This window comes from Rhincodon typus, chromosome 5 (assembly GCF_021869965.1).
Source record: "Rhincodon typus isolate 14 chromosome 5, sRhiTyp1.1, whole genome shotgun sequence".
Taxonomy (NCBI): domain Eukaryota; kingdom Metazoa; phylum Chordata; class Chondrichthyes; order Orectolobiformes; family Rhincodontidae; genus Rhincodon; species Rhincodon typus.
Window position 1 is genome coordinate 113298701 of NC_063336.1, and position 23705 is coordinate 113322405.

Consider the following 23705-nt stretch of genomic DNA (forward strand, 5'->3'; position numbering starts at 1 on the left):
CTCTAGGCCTGAAACGTCAGCCTTTCTGCTCCTATGATGCTGCTTGGCCTGCTGTGTTCATCCAGCTCTGCACCTTGTTGTCTCGGATTCTCCAGCATCTGCAGTTCCTACTATCTCTGTTTCATTAGCTTTCTCCTTGTTTCATTTAACTTCATTTCAGCTAACCCTGCAAATTTTAGGTTAATATCTGTACAATGTATGGGGAGGATATTGTGAATTAATGTCTGATTGTTGCAAAAAGTATATATAATTGCAGTATATAATTATACTATTCAAAATATTCATCAATAATTTGTGATCATTTGGAAAACAGAAATCAGAACAGATATAGACCACCTGACCCTTTCACTCTGGTCCACTGGTCAACAAGATATCCCCTGATCTTCAGACTCATCTCTAGTTTCTTACACTATCCTCATTGTTCCCTAAATCCTTCAGTAGCCCCAAAAAATCCAGAGTCCTTTGCTTGACAAGTTATTATATAACTTTGATAATTGCAAAGTCATTTTAATAATTGAAAAAGAATCAATATTAAAAACGGCAAATTAATTGCACAACATTATTACATTATAACTTATTCTTTTCTAAGCATTTCACAATAGTAGTGTTTTATTCTGCTATAAAATAATACTGAAAGACTTTGATGTCATGATACGTGCTTATAGATGCCTTTAAGTTCATTCTCCAACAGTTAATCCTTTAACTATCCTGTTAGATTTTATGAGGAAACAAAGTCTGTAGTGCCAGAACTAAAAGCAGTTGTGGATTACTTGATGTCCATACTTGGAAGTGACTGCTCTGGTGATGAAGACACGATCTACCTGACTCTAAAGGTAACTGGATAGAATTTGTGAAGTCTAATTTATTTTACAATTAGAAATGCATAGAATACAAGTATAATTGTGATTTATGTTTTCATTCTGCAGGCACTGGGAAACATGGGACAGGCAATGGAGAATGCAAATCCTGAAATTAAGCAAACTCTAATAAAATGTGTTAAAAACTCTAAAGTCTCCTCCAATATTCAGCAAGCTGCAGTTCAAGCTTTCAGAAAAATGACCTTGACTGATGAGGTATGTCATTCTTGACAATGTGAAGATGTCTACATACACTGTTTGTATGCAGAAACCTATAGAACAGTATATTACCAAGAAACAATCAAGAAGTAGTTTTCAAGTCATGACTATCCTGGACATTAAAGACAGAATGAGAGACAGAAAGAGAAAAGTAGTTTGGAGAACATGGAAGTGAATGACTCTAGCTTCTCCAAAAATATGCCATTGCAAGAACTTTTTAAAATTTGGAATCTATTATTTGCGGTAGTGATGAGCCTAGAACATCTGGTTTTTTTAAGAGTGGACATCAGGCATTCCAGGAACTGGTAGAACAAGGTGTAGAGCTGGATGAACACAGCAGGCCAAGCAGCATCAGAGGAGCAGGAAAGCTGACATTTCGGGTCTAGACCCTTCTTCAGAATTAGGCTGGCAGTTGGGACTGAATTCATCTCTGATAGGCTTCTACCCTTCTTTGCAACACCAGCAATTTAGAGAGGGGATGACCTGGTGGAATTATTGCTAGAACTTTAATCTAGAAATCCAGGTCATGTTCTGGGCACCTGCGTCCAAACCCAACCATGACAGATGTTGAAAGTTGAATTCAATAAAAATCTGGAATTAAGAGTCTAATGATGACCATGAAACAATTGCCAATTGTCAGGAAAACCCATTTGGTTCACTAATGTCCTTTAGGGAAGCAAACTGCGCTCCTTGCTTGATCTGGCCCATATGTGACTCCTGTCCCACAACAATGTGGTTAAGCCTTAATTGCCCTTCAGTCAATTAGGGATGGGCAAAAAGTACTGGCTTATCCAGTAACCCATACCCCATGAATGAATAACAAAAATAGCTACTAACCAGAGTGGTGGAGATATATTGGTGGCCCATCCTGGTAACCATGAAGCTACTCATGAGGACAGATGTCTCATAAAGATGACTAAAGTTTTCAACTTCCATAGATATTTAACCAGACATAGGAACCACAGCTATGTACACTCATGGAGGCTTTGTTCCACTCTGTCACATTTGGACTCCACATCACTAGATCCGAGGGAATTTTTGACATTGATTGTTTGGCTAGCATTTATGTTTAACTGCCACATTTGCAAATTAGCAACAATGTAATGTTTATCTTGCTGCTTTGATAATTTCTGAAAATTTAACCCAATCAAGATATGCTCAGGGAAGGATTCAATAGATTGATGTAAAAAATATAAAATGTGGATGTTTTCTCAACTTTTAAGACTATGTATTTGCTTCACGCTCCAATTATATGTGTCTCTGAGTGCAAAGAGAGTGTGTTCTCACTTTATTGTCTCTTCCTCATCTGTAAATCAGTGCAAGGCAATGTGGTCTCACCGTCTGACAAAATAATGTCAGCATAGCTGGTGTAGCTGTTTTGGAATTCCAGGTCATAGTTTGATGGGTATTGGTTAACTTCATGTACCTTGCCCAAGTGACAATCCTTCCATTGTGCACCTAGACAGTGGGTCAGAAATCTCTTTAACATTTTTTAATCAGCCTATTTGGACATCTTACAACCTACCTCCATGATGGGTGGGACTCAAACCTGGGTAAATCTCTTTAAGATATGTTCTAGTCAACTAGTTCAGAGATGTTATTACACCTCTCTGGAACAGGTGGGTCTTTAGCCTGGAGCTCCTGAGATCAATCTTTTACTCACTCAAAATCACCAGACATTGTGGGTTTTGACAATTCAGCCTACTCGATAGTAATTAGAACTGGATAGCATCTTGATTACTGATCCCTAACTCTGAGTATTAAGAAGTTGAGTAAGGGGGACACAATGGCACAGTGGTATTATCACTAGACTATCAGTCCAGAAATTCAGCTAATGTTCTGGGCACCTGGGTTTGAATCCTGCCACAGCAATTGGTGGAATTTGAATTCAGTAAATATCTGGAATTGCGAATCTAAAGATGACCATGAAGCCACTGCCAATATTTGGAAAAACCCATCTGTTCACTAATGTCCTTTAGGGAAGGCAATCTGTCCTCCTTACCTGGTCTGGCCAACACATGACTCCAGACTGACAGCAATGTGATTGACTCTTAACTATTTTCTGGGCAATTAGGGATGACAATAAATGCTGGCCTGGCCAGAGAGGCCCACATCTTGTGAGTGAATAGAAAAAATTAAGGCAAACTGCAGTACCCAGGTTGCTGTGCAAGTTGAGACCAACTAACTCATGATTGAGTGGATCATGAATTTTATCAGTTTTGTCCAATTGGTGTTGCATAAATGTCATTTTTACAGTCGCCTTTGGAAGAGCTCCTGAACATTACTCTTCTGTGACACCATATCAATAATTTTACTTTCAGATTCGCTCTGTGCTTCTTCACATGTACACAGATGAAAAATCCCCTGTGCTGAGGAGACTAGGAGCTTACCTCATAGTGATGAAAGATCCATCATCAAGTAATCTGAGAAGAATCATCAGAAATCTAGGAAAGCTTGAAAATGTCCAAGTTGAGAGCTTTGTTTCCACTCACATGAGAAATATTCTCAAATCTGAGGATCCCGCAGTGCAAATGTGAGTGAAATACTGCAGTACAAATTTTAGAATCAAATCAATACCATTATCATAAAGTCATAGAGATCTACAGCACAGACAAAGGCCCTTTGGCCCATTGTGTTTGCACTGGTCAAAATAACCTACCCAACTATTTTCTAGCCCTTGGCCCAGAGCCTTGTATGCAAGTGCACATCTAAATACTTCTTTAATGTTGTGAGGGCTTCTGCCCCTATCATCCATATAGATAGTGATTACCAGATTCTTATCACCCTCTGGATGAAAAGGTTTTTCCTCACATCACCTCTAAACCTCCTGCCCCTTATCTTAAATCTATGCCCCTTGGACATTGACCCATCCACCAGGGGGAAATGTTTCTTCCTGCCAATCCAATCCATGCTCATAATTTTATACATCTCAATCATGTCTACTTTCATCTCTCTTCTAAGAAAGTCAATCCTGGTCTGTCCAATCTCCCTTCATAACTGAAACTCTCCAGCCTTGGCAACATTCGGGTAAATCTCCTCTGCACTTTCTCCATTGCTATCTCATCTCTCCAATAATGTGGATTCCAGAATTATCCATTATCTATGTAATTTCAACTTCCATCTTCTTCGTTTAGGGCTTGGCTTGTTGATGAGAATGAGTGATTTTATTGCATTTCCTTTGACTTAATTATTAATATCGGGGTCAGTTAGCTCAGTTGGCTGAATGGCTGGTTTGTGTTCAATTTCTGCATCAAAGTCAGAAGTCACCACTCCAACAGGTTATAGTCCAACAGGTTTATTTGAAATCACAAGCTTTGGGCACTGCACCTTCATCAGGTGAAGTAACGTCACCTGATGAAGGAACAGCGCTCAAGAAGCTTGTGATTTCAAATAAACCTGGTATTGTGTAATTTCTGACTTTGTCCACCCCAGTCCAACACCAGCACCGCCACATCACGAATTCTTGCTTCAACTGAGGTTACCATGAAGGACTTTCCTTCTCAAGCTGTCCCCACATCTGACGCATGGTAACCCTCAGTTTAAACCACCATCAATCATCTCCCTAATGGGGGAGAAACTGTATGACAACTTTAACTTGTAATTATTAATAGGACCTAGAATTGCTGGAAATCATGTATGCCTGTGTATGTCTGTTTTACATGTGTTGCTGATATATTTTAAGGAAAAGCTGAGTGTAGCAATGCTAATATGTATGGGTAAAATAAATTCTGTATTTTCTTTTACACAGGCTGAAAAAGAAATTATCAGATGCTCTAAAAGACACTAAGCTCACAACACCAAGGAACTTTAACAGATTCTCTAGAAACTATAATGTGTATAAAAAATTTAAAATTCCAAGAGTAGACAGTCCCCTGGAAGCTGGATTACAAAGCAATGTCATTTTTGAGCCAGAAAAAAATATGCCAAGTGCAGTAATGCTGGAAACTACTTTAAATGCTTTTGGTCAATCTATTGATCTTTTTGAGGTAGGTACATATATGGTGCAATACAAACATGTTTGCCTCTAACCTGTATTGGAAATCTGGCCAAGACAAAAGCCAATAGATTGTCAACTCATTCAAGCATTTTAAAATTGAGAAAATTAGAAATTAAAATACCTCACCCCAATGGTTTAGTTGGTTAATCCTACGCTACTGTGAAATTTAACAATACAAAGCAAAAAGGTTGCAGGTTTCTTGCCTGGAATGCATTTTATTAGTTGATCTCAAGTAGCTTAAAGATAAGGGAACAAAAAATGGTTTAGGTTTCTTGTAACATAGATAAGAAAAAAAAACAAGATCCGCGCTACGTATGGTTATGAGAATCCTCCCCTTTGAAAAGGCCGAAGGACAGAATCGAGATCATGTGAGAACTAAAGAACCTATTGAAATTCATTGCCTAAATTCACAAATAACTAACAAATGACTTTTTGAGTGTTGCCTTCAGAAGATTGTGGTGCCAGTTTAACACAGTGGGCTCAGTGTTAACTCCCAAGCTTATGATGGGCTTCAGAAAATTGAGGTCATGGCTGGCCACTGTTAAAAATAAAAATCGGAATCGACCAATGTGTCCCCAGCCCACTGCATTCTCACCTGTCTCCATTTTTACACCAACCAGTTGCAGGTCACATACAAATTCTGATGTGGAAAGATGGAGCACTTCATTTATATGTTTGCAATTGGGAGCCTGATTTAAATCTAATAGCTACTGCCAAAGGCTTGGGAGACCTGACAGTGAAAAGATGGCAAGAGCTGCCACCATTAGGTGCCTCACAGCACCAGGAACCCGAGTTCGATTCCACTCTCAGGTGACTGTCTGTGTGGAGTTTGCACATTCTCCCCATGTCTGCGTGGGTTTTCACCGGGTGCTCCGGTTTCCTCCCACAGTCCAACGATGCACGAGTTAGGTGGATTGACCATGCTAAATTGTCCTTAGTGTACAGGGATGCCACGGTTATGTGCATTAGCCATGGGATATTCAAGTTTATAAGGATGGTGTTGGGGGATGGTTCTGGGCGGGATGCTCTGCAGAGGGACAGTGTGGACTTTTTGGGTTGAATGGCCTGTTTCTACACTATTGGGAGCTTCTATGAACTCCTCACTAGGGTAGTACTTTTCAGAGCACCTCTTGTGGAGCAAAGGAGATAGAGTGTTTCTCCAAGACTCTCAATGAAGCCTTTCAGATAATCACAGAGTCTCCTCATTACTGCAGCCCTTAACTTATGACCCTTCCTTCATCAATAATCACTCAAATTAGCACTGATCCGTTGATATGTTTGGGATTTGACATTTGATAGGAGGCTCTGTGTCTCCGACTTCTCTATCTCAGTGCTCCTGTATGCCCATAGCAACAACATCAAAAACTTATATTTATATAGTGCATTTAGAGTACTAAACTGTCCCCAAGACATGTCACAAAAGCATTGTAAAATAACATCTGACACTGCACCAAGAAAGACAATGTTAGTGCAGATGACCAAAAGACTGGTGAAGAGCTAAGTTTTCAGCAACATTTTAAAGGAGGAAAAGGATGTGGAGAGGTTTATGCGAGAGATTCCAGAGCTTAGCACCTCAGCAACTGAAGGCTTAGCCAAGACAGCAAGATCCATCTAAATTTAAGATGTTCATAAAACCAGAATTGCATTATTACAGAACTTTGGAACTGGAAGAGGCTAGAGAAGTCAGGAGGGTTGAGTTCGTGGAAGGATTTGAACACATAACATAGAAATTTAAAGTTTTGTTTGACGAGGAGCCAGAGTCGGTCAGCAAGCAGAGTAGTGATGAGAGAACAGGTCTGAATGTGTCACTCCCTGACTCCCTATATCAGGCCAAATGTTTAGAGAGACAAGTTACATGAAGGGAGGGCAGAGAATGGAAAAATTGATAACTAAAAACTAACACGAATATATAGTTAAATTATATAAACATTATTTAAGCTAATTTAACTATTTAAATTGAAATAAGATTATTATTTTTTAAACAGTTTGGTCTGGATGGCAATGGATTTGAACCATCCTTGGAGGCAATGTTTGGACCAAAAGGATTTTTTCCAAACAGTGCACTGAAGGCACTATACTGGATGGATGGTAAAGTTCCAGAGAAGGTATCACAAACGCTGTTTAATTGGTTTGGAATGAATAAAGAGGATGAAGAGTCAAAACAAGTACGTATCTGAAATATAACCTTATTTTGTTCAGAATTTACCCATTGGTGCATGCTAGCTAATATTTTATCTGTTCTTTACTTTCCTGCTGTTAACTAGGACCTAATGAATGAGCTGTCACACAATTTCAGAAATATGTTAAATGAGCTTGAAACTCAAATGCCAGAAGTAGAAGCTTTCTTGAGAATATTTGGAAATGAACTGGGATATATTAAAGGCAGTGATTTCAAATTACTGAGAGAAATGATGTCAACAGGTTTTCAACTATTCCGAAGTCTACCAGCAAAGGTATCATACATCAGCTCAAAAGACACATAATATGATGGTTATAAAGATGATCAATTGTTTTAAAAAATCTAATTTAAAATTTAATTTACTCATTTTCTTTATTGTGCTTTAATACATGTGGTCGAGAGCGAATATGTTTTTGGCTACTATTGTCTAATTTTAATGTGCATTGTGAACAATAAATATTACCTGATGATCTATGCATTTTTAAAGATACAAAAACATACTCCTTAATATGTGAAACATTTAAAGATGTAGAAACCTCATCTTCTGTGCTGCTAAAGTAAGGAAATATTGTTATGAAATACAAATAACGGGGCATGGAAGTATTTTTAATAAATGTTCACTTAAAACTAACCAAATATGATGGATGAATGATATTTGGCCTGTTTGATGACATGGTTTTTGGTTTAATGCATTCTACTATTTTCATTTTTAGCTTATCCCAGCTCTACAAAAGGGCATAAATGCTGAAATGTTTGCTCATTACATCTTCATGGACTCTCAGATTAATCTCCCCACTGGAGCCGGACTTCCTCTTAAACTGTCTATGTCAGGTACAATTGCACCTGGTGGAAAAGCAGGGATAAAATTTGAAGGAAAGAAGGTAATACTTAGTTTATTTACTCAACATTAGCACCTGATTTTTAATGGAGAATATCATTGAAAGAATCATCTGATTCTACTCTTGACATCTTCAAATATTCAGAATTTATTTAAAATCTAAATACATTTAGGAACAGGAAGAGGCTACTGGGACCAAAATGTTACTTTTTCTTTGGATGATTTCTTGAGCAACTAGTGAATACATCAATTATGAAATGAATTTACACATTCTTAACAGATAGAATTATTACAAAATTGAATCGCTGAAAGGAGTAGCTTAAAAACCTTCAACATTAGTATATATGGGAATAGTTATTGATTTTGCATAACAATATGCATATTCATTTGGCAAACTTTACCATTAACACTATGAAGTCAAAAATTGCATCTAATGTGTAAATTTGGTACTAGAGAACTTGGATATTAATGAAAATAAAGACATGCTTTCAAAACTTTTTATGTTGCACTCTTCAGAACACACATAAGAATGCCAAATTTTAAACTAATTTACTCCATAGGAGAAAAGGTACTAATTGATATGTAAATCAATTCTGGTTGATTGAGGCATTTCCATTAAGTACACGAACAGGGAACAGACTATAGGTCTCTAACTCTGAGGAATTCAAAAAGGCACAAGGCTTGAACATACTCCTTTTGTTTGCAGACACCACATTCCTGTCTACAAATGTATGTTATTTCTAGATAGCATAAATGAGCCACATTATGAGTTCTATATAAAAAAACACAGAATTACAGATATTGGAGATCTGAAACAAAAGCAGAAATTACTAGAGAAACTCAGCAGGTCTGGCAGCATCTGTGGGGAGAAAACCGAGTTAAGAGTTACTGAACTCGAAATGTTAACTCTGTTTTCTCCCACAGATGCTGCCAAACCTGCTGAGTTTCTCCAGCAATTTCTGTTTTCATTTTACATAATGAGTTCAACTGATTGTCTTACGTTGGATATTTGTGCAGCTATTTGCTATTATTAAATTTCAATGATTTTTTAAAATAAGTAACATATTTTCAATAAATCTTCGTATTGAATACTAGTGTATGTATGTAGTTCATACCTTCCTGCAACTGGCTGATTTGAAACAAACTGCGTGTTCCTTCAGTTGTTCATAGGAGGCAATAGCAAAACCCAAACTGAAATATCTCCTGTAAGATGTGATTCTGTGATTGTGTAGCGTTTGTTGAACAACTTATTGTGCATGAATAGTTACACAAATATTCAATTCAAAATCATCAGACAACCTCGTAATACTCCTCACTAGTACTTGCTAGAAGCATCATACATTCAAATACGAAGATCTCTGCAAACAAAAGGACTTTGTTCAAGCCCTGCAAATTTTTCGAATCACTGGGAGCTTGGGAAGCTTATGGTTCCCTATTGCTTTCTTCATGGCAATATCTCAGACAATCAGAGTTGACTTCCCAACCAATCAGCACCTTTTTTCCTTTTCTTGTATGAATTATTGTGATATATTGACATTTGGTATTCTTGTGAGTGTGTCCTGATGAGTGCAAGAAGTAAAGCTCCTCAACATGTCACCTTTATTCAGCCACATTCAAATTACTTATTTGGGAAAGTAATTGTTAATGAAAAAAATATTTCTTCTATTACAGATTGAAGGTCTGATCAAACCAGCAGTTGCAATTGAGTTTGCGGCCGAGATGGGAATCAATGTACCTACTTTTGTCAGAAATGGAATACAGATTAATTCTAATTTGTATCATGAATCTGGTTTTGAGGCCTGGATCAGGACAAATAATAATCAAATAAAATTCAGCATTCCAGCACCCAAAAAACAAACCAACCTCTTCAGTGTTAGGTTAGTATAAAATTAATCCTTACAACCCTTTCTTTTCCACAAAAACTGAAGCATAACTACACATTTAACATAAACATTTTTGTTCTTTTTACAGAAATAAACTGTCTCTGATGCATAATATAAAAACTGAAGAAATTGAATTGCTGAAGAACAATGAAGAAAAATGGACAGCATGCAAGCCATTGTTATCAGGACTTGAAATTTGCCGTAGCAGCGAATACACAGAAACAGGTTTACTTGACAATGTACCCAGTAATCCACTGACTGGAGAATCAAGGTCAGTAATGTGATTGGTGTCATTGTTCATGCTGAAGATGTATATAATGGGAAAGTATGACTTGTTTTGAGGTAGTATATGGTAAGCATAGTTTCGGGTAAGTTTAGCTTTAAGAAAGTGGGAGAAGGGAAAGTAAATGGGAGATTATTGGAGTAATTGACTTGTAATGTGATAAAGGTGTAAATGATGGTTTAGAGGACAGATCAGGTGCAGACAAGGAGGAAGACAATGCTAAATAAATGGAAGCAAACAGTCACTGTGATGGAGCAAATGCAGGGTCAAAAGCTCAGCCTGATTTCAAACCAGACACTAAAATTACAAATAAGGTGTAGAGCTGGATGAACACAGCAGGCCAACGGCATCAGAGGATCAGGAAGATTGACGTTTCGGGCCTAGACCCTTGTTCAGAAATGGTCTAGGCCCGAAACGTCAGCCTTCTTGCTCCTCTGATGCTGCTTGGCCTGCTGTGTTCATCCAGCTCTACACCTTGTTATCTTAGTTTCTCCAGCATCTGCAGTTCCTACTATCACTAAAATTACAAAACCCTCTTTCAAAACATTTTATTAACTGAAAAGCATTCGCACATCGAGTGGTTTGGGTCTGGAAAGCATTGTGTGGAAATTAGTGGAGGCAGGCCCAATAAAGGCACTCAAGAAGGCATTTGATGTTTACTTGCATATAAATAATGTGTGATTTTCTATAATTTTCTGAAGAAGAGTCCTGACCTGAAATGTCAGCTTGCCTGCTCCTCCGATGCTGCGTGGCCCGCTGTGCTCCTCCAGCTCCACAGTGTGTTATCTCTCAATAATGTGTGGGCTTTTTATTTATTTGAGGAAGGAGGAGGAGGGAGGCTTTTTCTCCTTAAATTTAGAATGATAGGATTAGAAGCAAGCAAAGCTAATTGCACGAAGCAGGACAGTGTGAAAGAATAAACTGATGCATAATGTATGACTACTTTAAAAGCTGTAGAGAGATCAAAGAAGAATAATACGCTATTGCTACAGTCAGTCATTTGTTATTCAAAGCATTTTGGTGCTTCAAAGCAGTGGGAACTTGATTGTGAAAATTCAAACAGGAAATTGGTAAGAAATAGGCACACATCTGGAATGTGTCAATAGGTTTGTGAATATTCAAGATGAATGATATATAGGAATGCCAACTAGTTAACTATATGAGGAGGACAACAATTACAGAGGATACTCTGCAGGTCTGGCAGCATCTGTGCAGAAAAAACAGAGATTACATTTCGAGCCAACTGACTTTTCTTCAGAACTGAAGAAGTGTCACTGGACTCAAAATGTTGACTCTTTTTTTCTCTCCACAGATGCTGCCAGACCTGCTTCCAGCAACTTCTGTTTTTGTTTCAGATTTTCATTACCTGCAGTTCTTTGTTTTGTCTATGAGGAGGATGTTGATGGCAGTGATTTTGAAAGATAGAGGACAGTGTCTGTGTGAAGAAAACTATCCAGTTACCATGAGCCTAAACAAGGTGTCAGTTTTTCAGGAGTTTAGTGAGACTGAATTCCGGAAAGCAGAAGATAGCTTTGTTAGATTAAATTAATTTGAAAACAAATTAGAGGGAAGTGAGTTTCCAATTTTGGAATGGGAATGGAATTAGAGAAAGGTTTTGCTTGAAGGGAGCAAAGCAGTTTCAATGAATAAATCTTGTTAGACAGCGTAATTGCTTACTCAGAAGATTCCAGCAGATTTTTTGAAACTCAAATTATTGTGTTCAAACATTTTGTTCCAATTCTTTATCTGTTCTACACTCTACTGGATCATTTCTGCCTTTGTGTAGAATCATATAATGAAGGAGGAGACTAGGCACATCAATATATTTATACTTATTCTTTCTAAGAGCTATCCATTGGTTTTATTCTCCTTTTTTCCCAGAGTCCTGCAGATTTCTCCATCACATAGTATTTTTCAATTTTCTTTTGAAACTTTCTCTTCAATGTGCTTAAATCATTCTGTGTATGGCTATTCCATTATGTATTCCTGAATGACTTTTGGACAGTTGTAGTGCAGTGGTATGCATGTTTGTATAATTTGGCTGGTTATTTAGTAAAGATTTTGATCAATTTATTTTAAGTATGGTTGTTCTTTTTTTTTGAAAATACCAGAGGAAACATTAAGATATTGATATGTTATTGTGCATCACAGTTTCACCTCAATAGTAACAAAACTTTTCCGAGACCATAAATCTAATTATGAATTTATAAGAATCTTTAAAACTTTTCAGATTTTTTTAATTACTTGTTCAAATATCTAAGCATTCATATGAATATCAATGCAAATTTGTAGAATGTTTGTACAGATTTCCATTCACACAAGCAAAAAAGAGACAAACAATGCTTTGCGTGGCGTTGTTACACAAACAGACATCAATAATTGTTCAATTATCATTGAAAATTATAAAGAAATAATTTGTGTCACCAAAAATGTAACAAATGGGATGAACTCATTCAATGCATTGACTCAATTAGGATTCTGGATTGTCACCAAAAATTGTAAAAAATGGTTAGATGTTGTTAAAGCGTATCTTTTCTGTGATTGTCATGATACAACACTTTTTGTTTATTATTTATACAATAAATAAACTCAGTGATGTAGTTTTGGTTAATTCATGCTATTCCTTTTTGTTTGTAACCTAGGTTTGTAGTTTATGTCTGGCCCACAGGCACAGTAGAAAGCTATTCTGCATCAGCAACTTATCAATCACAGAAAATCAATGAAGATTTGGAACACTCTCTTAAGCTTGCTGTTCAGGTTGAAGGTAGGTTGATTTCCACTTGCTTGCGGAAATTTCATTGAACTTTAGCATTCTCTAAGCTCCATAGCATGTTAATCCATTAGTGTCAAAAGTTCATGGGACATACTGATACATTCGCAGGAGAACACCCCTGGGGATTCATGAAAGGAAGCAAGGAATTGATTTAGATCTGGATAAGTTGAGCCAGGTCATACTTTGCCAGTGGGATTTGTTCAGATCCCTTGTCCCTTGTCACTGAAAAGACACATGATAGAATTCTGAAGTTGGAAAAATTCCTCAGGCTTTTCTTCCTTTCCGCCGAGTACTGTATATGCAGTAATAAATGCAAATCACCATAAATGAAAATTAGGCCAAAAAGGAGCTCCAGGCCAGGGTCCTGGACTGTAAGTCCCCTGATACCATCTTTACAATGCTCTAAGGTTGGATCCCAGTTGGTCATTTGGGATAAATAAGTCACAGAAAATTATTCTGTTTTCTGGTTGGTGACTTTTCTCATTTATCTGTCTGTTAATCATATTAAAATAAGGGGTACTGTCCATAACCTTGGACACTTTGGTGTGGTCAGGCATGGAGGTCACTGGCAGACACCATCTGGCGAATGGAACTGTTTTGCAAACATCCAAAGTGATCATGCTCAGTTCCAGGCCACTATCGCCAACAAATTTAAGACAATATTCCAAACCTAAAAACAATTTGATGACACTTTCCATTGCTTTAGATAAGATTGGAAAACAACTCAGCTGACTTATAGTCATAGAGTCATACAGCACGGAAACAAACCCATGCTGCCCAGACATCCCAATCTGCCCGAGGTCCATTTGCCAGGATTTGGCTCATAGCCTATTAAACCCTTCCGATTCATATACCTATTCAAATGCCTCTTAAATGTTGTAATTGTACCAGCCACCACCACTTCCTTTGGCAGCTCATTCCATACACGCACCATCTTCTACATGAAAAATGTTACACCCCTGGCCCTTTTTGACATCTTTCCCCTCTCACCTTAAGCCAATGCCTTCTAGTTTTGGTAGGAAAGAGATCTTGGCTATTTACCTTATCCATGCCCCTCATGATTTTATAAACATCTAAAAGTTCAACCCTCACCCTCCGACGCTCCAGTAAAAGAAAAGCCCCAGCCTATTCAGTCTCTCCCTGTAGCTCAAACCCTCCAGTCCCAGTAACATCCCTGTAATTTTCTTCTGCTCCCTCTCAAATTTAACACCATCCTTCCTACAGAAGGGTGACCAAAATTGTATGCAGTATTCCAAAATTGGCATCACCAATGTGCTGTACATCCCAAGTCCAAAATTCTATCTTACAACCAATGAAGGCAAACATGCCAAACACCTTCTTCACTAGCCTGTCTACCTGCAACTCCACTTTCAAGGAAATATGCACCTGCACCCCTAGGTCTCTTTGTTCTGCATCACTCCCTAGGACACTATTATTAAGTACATCATTCCTGCCCTGGTTTCTTTTACCAAAATACAACATTTATCTAGATTAAACTCCATCTGCCACTCATTGGCCCGTTGGCCCATCTGATCATGGTCCCATTGTTCTCTGAGATAACCTACTTTCCTGTCCATTACACTTCCACTTTTGGTGTCATCTCCAAACTAACTAACAATACCTCCTATGTTCACATCCAAATCAATTGTAAAAATGACAAAAAGCAGTGGACCTAGCACCAATCCCTGTGACACACCATTCAAATGAAAAATAACTTACATCACCTTATCACAGAATGGATTGTATGGGAGAATTTTATGAAGGTGTTCCTTTAGCACATAACTTTTCCCTGTAGCAGCTAATGACAGTAGTTCGGAAGTATTTTGCCAAGGTTTCCTGTACATTAAAATGAAAGTGGAGGGGATGCCTGAATGCCAAGTAAAATTACCCTTTGCCTTATAAGTGCCTTACTTGAATGTCTTCCAAGAACTTAACAATATTTAGTACATTATTAATCCATAGATGTGGCCTATTGTAGTATCTTATGAAAGTAAGTATGTTGTGTGACTTTTTGAATTAATTTTGATCCAACAGGCACTGAAAATACAGAGGTTGTAGCTGAAATTAAGTACAATGCCAATAAGCAAGTATTAACAGGAGATGTTCACATTCCAAACTTTGACCTGGAAGTAGGCGTGAAACTAGGAGTTGAAGACAAATCTGCATTGAAGAGGAAAGCATATGTTGTTAAACTCGATTTCACAAACAGAAAAGTGCCTGAAGTGACCCTGATCGGCCGTGCAAGGTGTATATCAAGTGTTGCATTTGCTCAGTAACTTGCAAATAACAAAACTGTATTACAAATTATTGAAGAACAAGTAATCCTTATTGGACAAAATGTAGAAGCATCTGAGAAGTCAAATAATAATCTTTGAGTTGTAAAAAAATACAGTTTTTCAAAATGTGCGAAGGCTGAAAGCATTTAAAGTGATATTTTCCTTAGGGAGAAATTTGACGGTGGTATTTGATTAAGATTTTTCTTTCAGTTTTTTTTTAATTAAAGAAAAAAATGCTTGAGATGCATAGCACTCTTATCAACATCTGAAAGGAAAAAGAAAGGTTAATTTTTTTAGACATGGAGCCTTCACTTGTATTTCAGGGCAGCACAGAGAATTTAAGGCCTTCTCTAACTTTGAACTACAAAGTCTCACGTGAAATGATTTTGTGCAGTCTCAGCCAAGCTCAGACTGGATTTAGGCCGACAAAACAAAATTGTCCGCAATTTAATGGAACTTGGCACTAGCTTAGCAATTTCACTCAAAAATCCACAAGCAAAAATGTACCCAGGGAAATTCACAGTGAGCAGTAAAGGTGCAGCCCCTGAGAGTGAGTCCTATGTACATTTCTGGCCAGAGGAGAGGAATCTTCAATTCCTGTTCAGCTCCTGACTCTCCAGGTTCACAGAGAGTTCTTGATGTTCAAAGTTCAGTACAAAACCTAAAAAAAAATTAATTCTGCAATATTGTCATTTCATACTTCGATGAACATAAAAATATACTTTCAAAGACATAAACAAAGCCGAATTGACAATGCATCTACAATACTGATTTTTTTTTTTATCAAGCAACTGTGACTATGCCTCCAAGTCAGAATATTTCTAGTTTGCATCTCAATCCAGGATCTGTTTGCCACAAAGAGTGTCAGTGCAGGCAGGCAACATGTATCTGTACCAGATCCCCAACCTGGGGAAATGGAAAGGATTAGCATGGGAAAGGCACTTTTCAACAAAACCATCACACAAATCCAGAAAATAATGTTTAATATGAACAACATGGAAAATGATGATCAACCAGAATTGTGGTAAACTTTTGGGAGAAGCTGAAAGCTGAAAGAAGGAGAGCACAGTGCAGATATAATGGCAATGAATATTTCAATTCTTACCTGTGCTCTTTTCCTTTTATAGTTACGATGACGAACAGAAAGATCTCTCACTGCAGTATCTCTTTGCTATTCCTGACCTCGAAATAAATGCAAATATTGGAACTCACATTCACCGTCCATCTGATGAATGGTTCACTGGAATCAATGTGGAAGCTTCAGTCCCATATTTTAAGGCTTCTTATGAGACTAATCTAAAATATGGTATGTTTGTAATAATATTTAGCTTGCATCTCTTGTTTTGTCAAAGAAACAGTTATATTTTTGGAAGGTTTACCAGGTACTGACGTTATTGTGTCTCTTTCCCTCTCTTCGCATGTGAATATTATTGGCCTTCCCACAATGTGCCTGTGTGAATCTACAAGTTGACATTGCCAGTCCCACCATATTTTCTCCATATATTTTGACATTTTTTTATATTGATTTTTCCCTGCAGTAGAAGTTGAGATCATGAGCTATGGGCAACATTTCCAATATTGCATTAACCGAAACAGTAGAATCAATATCCTTAGTAAATATACATTTTAATCGTATTTAGGCCTATATAGCATACAGTCAATAAATAAATTGATTGCTTAGGTGTGGAATATTTCAGGTAACATAATCCTCACCAATAGTAGAAAGGTCGTTCAGCGTTGCTGCAACCCAGAGTAATGAAACATTGAACAAAAATGACTTGATAGAGGTGTACAAAATTATCAGAGGTATATATAGAGTGGATATCCAGAGACTTTTTCCTAGGGTAGAGGTAGCTATTATGAGGGGACATAGATTTAAAGTGAGTGGAGGTAGATATAGGGGAGACGTCAGAGGTAGGTTCTTTACTCAGAGAGTGGTCGGGACGTGGAATGCATTGCCAGAGAGGGTAGTGGAGTCGACCTCATTAGGAACATTTAAGCGGCTATTGGATAGGCATATGGATGATAGTATAAGGCAGGGGTGGAAGAAGATAGACCTTAGGATTAGGGTAAAAGTTTGGCACAACATCGTGGGCCGAAGGGCCTGTACTGTTCTACGTTCTATGTTCTAAAAAACCGAAAGAACCGCGAATGCTGGAAGTAAGAAATGAAAACAATAACAGATTGCTGGAAGAACTCAGCTGGTCTGGCGGCATCTGTGGAGAGGAAACAGAGTTAATGTTTAAGGTCAAGTGACCCTTCCTCAGAACATTCTGAAGAAGGTGTCACTAGACCTGAAACATTAACTCTGATTTCTCGCCACAGATGCTGGCAGACCTGCTGAGTTTTTCCAGCAATTTCTGCTTTTGCTTTTGTTAATGAAACATTGAACTGTGCTCACAGTTCTCTACACAGTATAGTCTATGTTTCAGTCATTCTGCTGTGTACGGCTGCAATGTGGAGGTTGGCACTTCCTACAGGAAGAGAAAGATAAAAATGTGGGTCTATATGACTGTGTTTTGTAATTGTATCATTTAATTTGTTCTGTGGGTGTTTGTTGTGTTGCATTCTGTTGCTGGAGTGAGAGAAAGGCAGAACAGCACATGAAGGGAAGCTTTAAGAACCGCTAGATGTCCAGTTTTTGCCTGTGAAAAGCAAATGAAAATCAGAGGGCAGTGGTGGGGAGTATGTATAATCACCTCGGCTGACTCATTAAAGTGGTAACGCAATTTTCACACTGATCTCTAAATGAACAAGCAGCCTGCCTACCTGAAAAATAATCAAATTAGTTATTTTTTAAAATATACAACTTGAGGCTGCTATGTCAGTTGTAGGATCCAATATACATATGTCAGTAAAAACGAGCAAGGCTTGTGCCACATTTATTCAGTCCAGTTGAGCAGTCTCCTTGAAAGGATCACTGTCAGGCAATGAAAGATAATCCAGGAAACATGTTGTTCTGTTTGGGTGCATGCAGGATGAAGATTGCTCCTGTGTGTACCACAGGAAAAGCACCATGTCCCTGCTGGCTGTTTTAAGACTTCACTCAAGGTCACTTACCCACCTTACACCTTCATCTAGGAACTGGCTAATTACTCACCCTCTTTGAATTGGATAGCTGAGGCAAGATTCCTGCAACTTTAATGTTAATGAGGTTCGGGCTTGAAATTGGCTAAAGCTACATTCCAACACAAGGGATTGGAAAACTTACCGACTGTGAATCTCATTTAGGGGCTACTCCAAATTCACTCCACGAAGCTGACCAACAGGTTGTAGTACATGGGCGACTGATTTAGAGTAAAGTGACATTGAAATGGTCATTAGCTGAAGCCCAACTTTAACTAAACTGAATTTAAAGTTCAAAACTTAAAAAAAAACAGCTTTTTAGTTTAGATTTGGAGATTGCCATTTTAAATTGATTCCACTCTCTTACACTTTTAGGTGCCAAGAACATTCAAGTTGCATGGAGCTCAGATGTAAGCTCTGATCTGAAACCAATTAATGAGAAAATTACAAACATCGAAATGCCTGACATGACTGAATATAAGAGCACTGTGAATGGTCACCTTGATAACTTCTTAGATTGGAAAGTTCCCCAAACTGATATGACAGTCAGGCACATTGTTTTCGAATCAATGAAGGTGAGAGAATGTATTTTAATATTGAAAATCTGTAGCATTGTATTCAGTAACACTCAACATTGTGATATTTTTGAAAAAGGATTTTCAAATACTGCACACTAAAAGAAATAAAATGTTGTAAATCTGACATAGAAACAAAAACTGCTAGAAATACAACATATTAATTAAAATCTGTGAAATGAAAAGTTCTGAAGTTACAAAACATAGCATGTCTTTTCCCTTAACAAATGTCAACTGACTTGCCATTTATTTACATAATTTTCTGTTTTAGTTTTTCTTTCAAATGGGATGTATTTGATAAGTTATTGTTATACTAGCTTTCAGACTGGTATCTATGTAGCCTGAATACACAGTTGGCAGGCTGAAGGCAGAATCTACACTAAGGTTAGTGGCAAGGTAGGTCTTTACATCTGTACTTAGATGCAAAGATCTATTCCCAGGTCAACTATTTAATGACATTGAGGGAATACAAGTGTGAGTGGCTACTTTCTCAAAACATTGAACAATATATTTTGTGAAGAACACTTTTAAAATGAGTCTTTGGTTGAAAATATTTTATAGCCAGTGAGAATTTGGAGTGAAGAGGCAATAGAGTGAATGATACTGAGCCCTGAAATGTATTCTCCTATTCCTTATATATGATGCATAAGTCAGGAGTTTGATCGAATACTCTGAGTGCAATTTCTGAAACATTCAGTAAGCTCAACATATTTCAGGACAAGGTAGCCTACCCCATTCTTTAACTTATAGATTCACTTCTTCCACCAGTAATGCACAGTAGGTACTGCAGCAAATCACCAATGCCACCTTAATAGCACCTTCTAAATGTATGGCCTTTACCACCAAGAAAGACAGTGCAGAAAACATGTGGGAACACCAATACCTGAAAGTTCCCCTCCAAATTACACACCATCCTGACTTGGAAGTTGTAGTGATTGGAACCAGGTGGATCCATTGACTATGAAATGCCTTAATTGGGGTTGTGAACCTGGGCCAATCAGGAAGTCATGACCAACCAACATTAAGAAGGGATTTAGAATCTCCTCAATTCAGGGGACTGACTCCGAGCTGGCTGGCCACAGCCAGTGTACTGTGCACAAGTAAATAAAGGATGACTTGGTGATGGGATACCGGCTGCTGTGCAGTTGTTTCAGAAGTATATTGCCATTCCTTCATTGTCTCTATCAAAATCCTGACACCTAACAGCACAATGGATAAACCACACCACTCAACAATATCATACACAAACGTGTCAAGTTCCATTTGCATGCTGGTAACACCCAGTTCTGACTCACTACCACTCTTCTTCCCCACCTACTGCACCATACTTGAAATAGAGCTGGAATTTACTCCAGTTAAGTATAGGGGCAACCAAAACCATTGTCTTCAATAAATCCTGTTCCATAGCCACTGACTCCTGAATGTTTGCAACCTTAGTATCTTTTCTTAATGAGCTCTTATCCCTCCATTACCAAAAATGCCACTTTCCTACCCTCATCCATGTCTTTGTTTCCTCCGAACCTCATTATTCCAAAGCCCTCCTGGCTGACCTTTGACTTTGCAGCCTCCATAAAACTGATCTCATCCAAAGTTCTGCTGCTTCATTGCAATCTCTCACTGAGATTTGTCCATCTATCAGCTCAAATTCTCTGTCTGGCACTATACCCTGGTCCAGAAAAGTTTCAATTTTAAAATTCTTATCCACATTTTTCTCTGTAATCTCCTCTGCCTTACAACTCTCACGAATCTCTGCACTTCTCCCATACTCCCTCTTGTACATCTGATTTTCTTTACTCCACGGTCAGTGTTATGTTTGACAACTGTAATAACACAGCAGGGTGAACAGATAATCAGATATCTGATCTTTCAGATAGCCTCACTATGAATACATTACTGAACTCCAAGACTGACTAATGCCTTTAGAGCTGAAAGCAATGTAGACACGGGTGAGAAGAGAATTTCTGGCTTTGCTTGATTGACACTTTTATGAAGTTATAATAAGATTTCCTTTCTTTGAGCTTTTTTTTTATTGGACAAGATTAGGAGACATTAGGAAAATCAGAAAAAGTTTTTACTCCTTAATAGTGGTTGTGTTTAATCAACACTCTTATGACATTGCATAAGGGAGCACACTTTTAAAAGAAATTTTCAAAATATTTTCTGCATTTTTGTGTACAGTATTACATGTATAATACTGGAAAAGCGGTTTGGAAGATGCATGGGGTTATTGAAGAGGTCAGAAATAGAGGTGGTATTGAGGATGTATAGGGTTATCAGGAATTATGATAGTTGCTGTTACAAGTACTGGGGAATAATGATTTAAGGTTTTACACAAAATAGACTTTGGAGTACATGGGGATTATTTTTGTTACATAGTGATTAACAATGACCTGAAACTTGGGGCTTCAAGGCTGGTATAAGAAGGGATGATCAGTAGTTTCAAAACCCATTTGGATGGGTTTTGTGGAAAATAAACTTGCAAAATGAGACTAATTACATTTCTCCAGAGAATCATTGATTTGATGGCTGCACAAATTGGACCTCAAAGTTTGTATTCCTCAGCAGGACAGGAGTGAGATAGTCAGATCTTGTAGCCCTCTTGTATCACAGTGGTAGTGTCCCTACTCCTGGACTGGGAGGCCTGTGTTCAAGTCTCATCTGCTGCAGAAGTGTATAATAACATCGCTGAATAGGTTGATTAGAAAAATAGGTAAAAATATAAAAGCGTATTTAGTAATTTATAATTTTTCTCCCTTTGACTTTTTCACCACTGAGGGAATATTTGCACAAGGCACATTCAAAAATTCTGATACTTTTGTTGTTGACAGGCTGTCAATAATTCATTGCAGCAGCCCACTTTAAGCATTCCATATGCTGCCACCTTACAAAGCAAACTGCAACTTCTACAAAACATAGATTTCAACCAGATGAAAACATATTTTACTCTTCCAGAAAACCTATTTTTGAAGAGGTAAGAAATTTATTTTCTATTTTCAAAGGGTAAGGTGTTGCTTTTAAATATTTCAGAGTAGTTTATATCAATGTTGGACGAACCGCTTTCCCCAGTAGATTGTTGACTTACAAGAATCCTGAACGTGGAGGTGCTGGTGTTGAACTGGGATGGATAAGATCAGAAGTTGTGTGACACCAGGTTATAGTCCAACAGGTTTATTTGAAATCACAAGCATTCAGGGTGCTGCTCCTTCATCAGGTGCGGTCTGATGAAGGAGCAGCGCTCAAAAAGCTTGTGATTTCAAAAAAACGTGTTAGACTATAACCTGGTGTCGTGTGATTTCTGACCTTATGAATTCTGAAGACATTCATTTTTCAGACAATGTTACATGTCTATACCTGAAGCAGAAGACACTGTACTCTAGAATAAAAGTAACTCTCTTTTTCAATTAAACTGAATTTACAAAATAATCATAGTAATAAAGGAGCTTAATTCATTGCTAGTTATGTGGCCAGTAGCAAGTATGATCTAATCCACAATTATACTGAATACCGGCATGAAATAGTAAAGTATAAAACACAAGCATTGAAAAATGCATATCCCGCTCCACCCACCAGAGGGCTGCTTCCTGAGTCACAAAACACTGCTTCATTGTTAGCTGTTTTGCATTTGGAATGGATGAACATCAGTGACCATTCCATCATAATATTTAAAAAGTCTCAACACTAAATAAGGATGGAATGCCCAGGGAAACCCACTGAAACAACTTTTTTTAGCTGGCGTTATATAGAGCTGGCATGGTGGCTCAGTGTTGCCTCACAGCTCCAGGGACCCGGGTTCAATTCCACCCTCGGGCGACTATCTGTGTGGAGTTTGCACATTCTCCCCTGTCTGCGTGTGTTTCCTCCAGGTGCTCTGGTTTCCTCCCACAGTCCAAAGATGTGCAGGTTCGGTGGATTGGCCTCGGGAAATGTAGGGTCACAGAGATAGGGTAGGGGGGTGGGTCTGGGTGGGATGCTCGTTGGGGGGTTGGTGTGAGCTTGATGGGCCAAATGGGCTGCCTCCACACTGTAGGGATTCCATGTCTGGTGTTGTATGAGAGCCAGTATGATTGTGATAATGTCAAAGGCCTAATAATTCAAAGGCACAGGCAAATTTTCTGAAGATATGGGCTCAAATCCCACAATGGTAACTAGTAGAATAAATTCTGGAATTGCTTTCACTGGAAGTGTTATCATTAGAAACCCACTTGGTTCACTGCTTTTCTTTGGTGAAACAAATTAGCTGACTTTACCTGGTTTAGCTTACATGTGACTCCAGATTCAAACCAATGCGATTGATTCTAAACTACCTTCTGGCCTGGTAAATTGTTCAGTCTGAAGGCGAATGGGGAAAGGTAACAAATGCTGGCCTTGCCATTGATGCTCACTTTGTGTCTAAGAGTTCTACTTCCCGAACCTTTTGGAAGGAGACCAGTACTATTTCCTTCTTAATATGCATCATAGTCAAATCCAGACATGGATTTCCACAAAATAGGGTCAATTTGCAACAAAATGTATCCAAAGACACTGTCCGCCAGCATGAAAATGGCAAGCTGGCTGGGCTGCAGTCTGGTGCAATAAATAAACATAATGGCTGATGGAAGATCAACAAGTTGCAACCAATCTGGGAAATAGGATTTTTAGAGACATGTTCTGTGAAATTTGTTTTGGGGATTGACACATGACAGAATCAAAAAGTCATTATAACACAAGAGAAAGCTATCCAGCCTATTGTACCTGTACTTCCCCTCTGAAGGAGTAATTA

The 23705-nt window shown here is 38.1% G+C and overlaps 1 protein-coding gene across 1 annotated transcript in view; it reads left to right on the forward strand.

The window, feature by feature from the left end:
* The window catches only part of apoba (apolipoprotein Ba), a 56922-nt gene that overhangs the window by 13944 nt on the left and 19273 nt on the right, over positions 1-23705 (forward strand). The window contains exons 11-24 of the mRNA XM_048597311.1: positions 716-833; positions 927-1073; positions 3398-3609; positions 4825-5062; positions 7059-7238; positions 7338-7526; positions 7966-8133; positions 9762-9967; positions 10062-10244; positions 12899-13020; positions 15064-15274; positions 16433-16611; positions 18747-18946; positions 21775-21917. Coding sequence (XP_048453268.1) covers positions 716-833; positions 927-1073; positions 3398-3609; positions 4825-5062; positions 7059-7238; positions 7338-7526; positions 7966-8133; positions 9762-9967; positions 10062-10244; positions 12899-13020; positions 15064-15274; positions 16433-16611; positions 18747-18946; positions 21775-21917 — 2496 coding nt within the window. The remainder of the gene's footprint in view (positions 1-715; positions 834-926; positions 1074-3397; positions 3610-4824; positions 5063-7058; positions 7239-7337; positions 7527-7965; positions 8134-9761; positions 9968-10061; positions 10245-12898; positions 13021-15063; positions 15275-16432; positions 16612-18746; positions 18947-21774; positions 21918-23705) is intronic.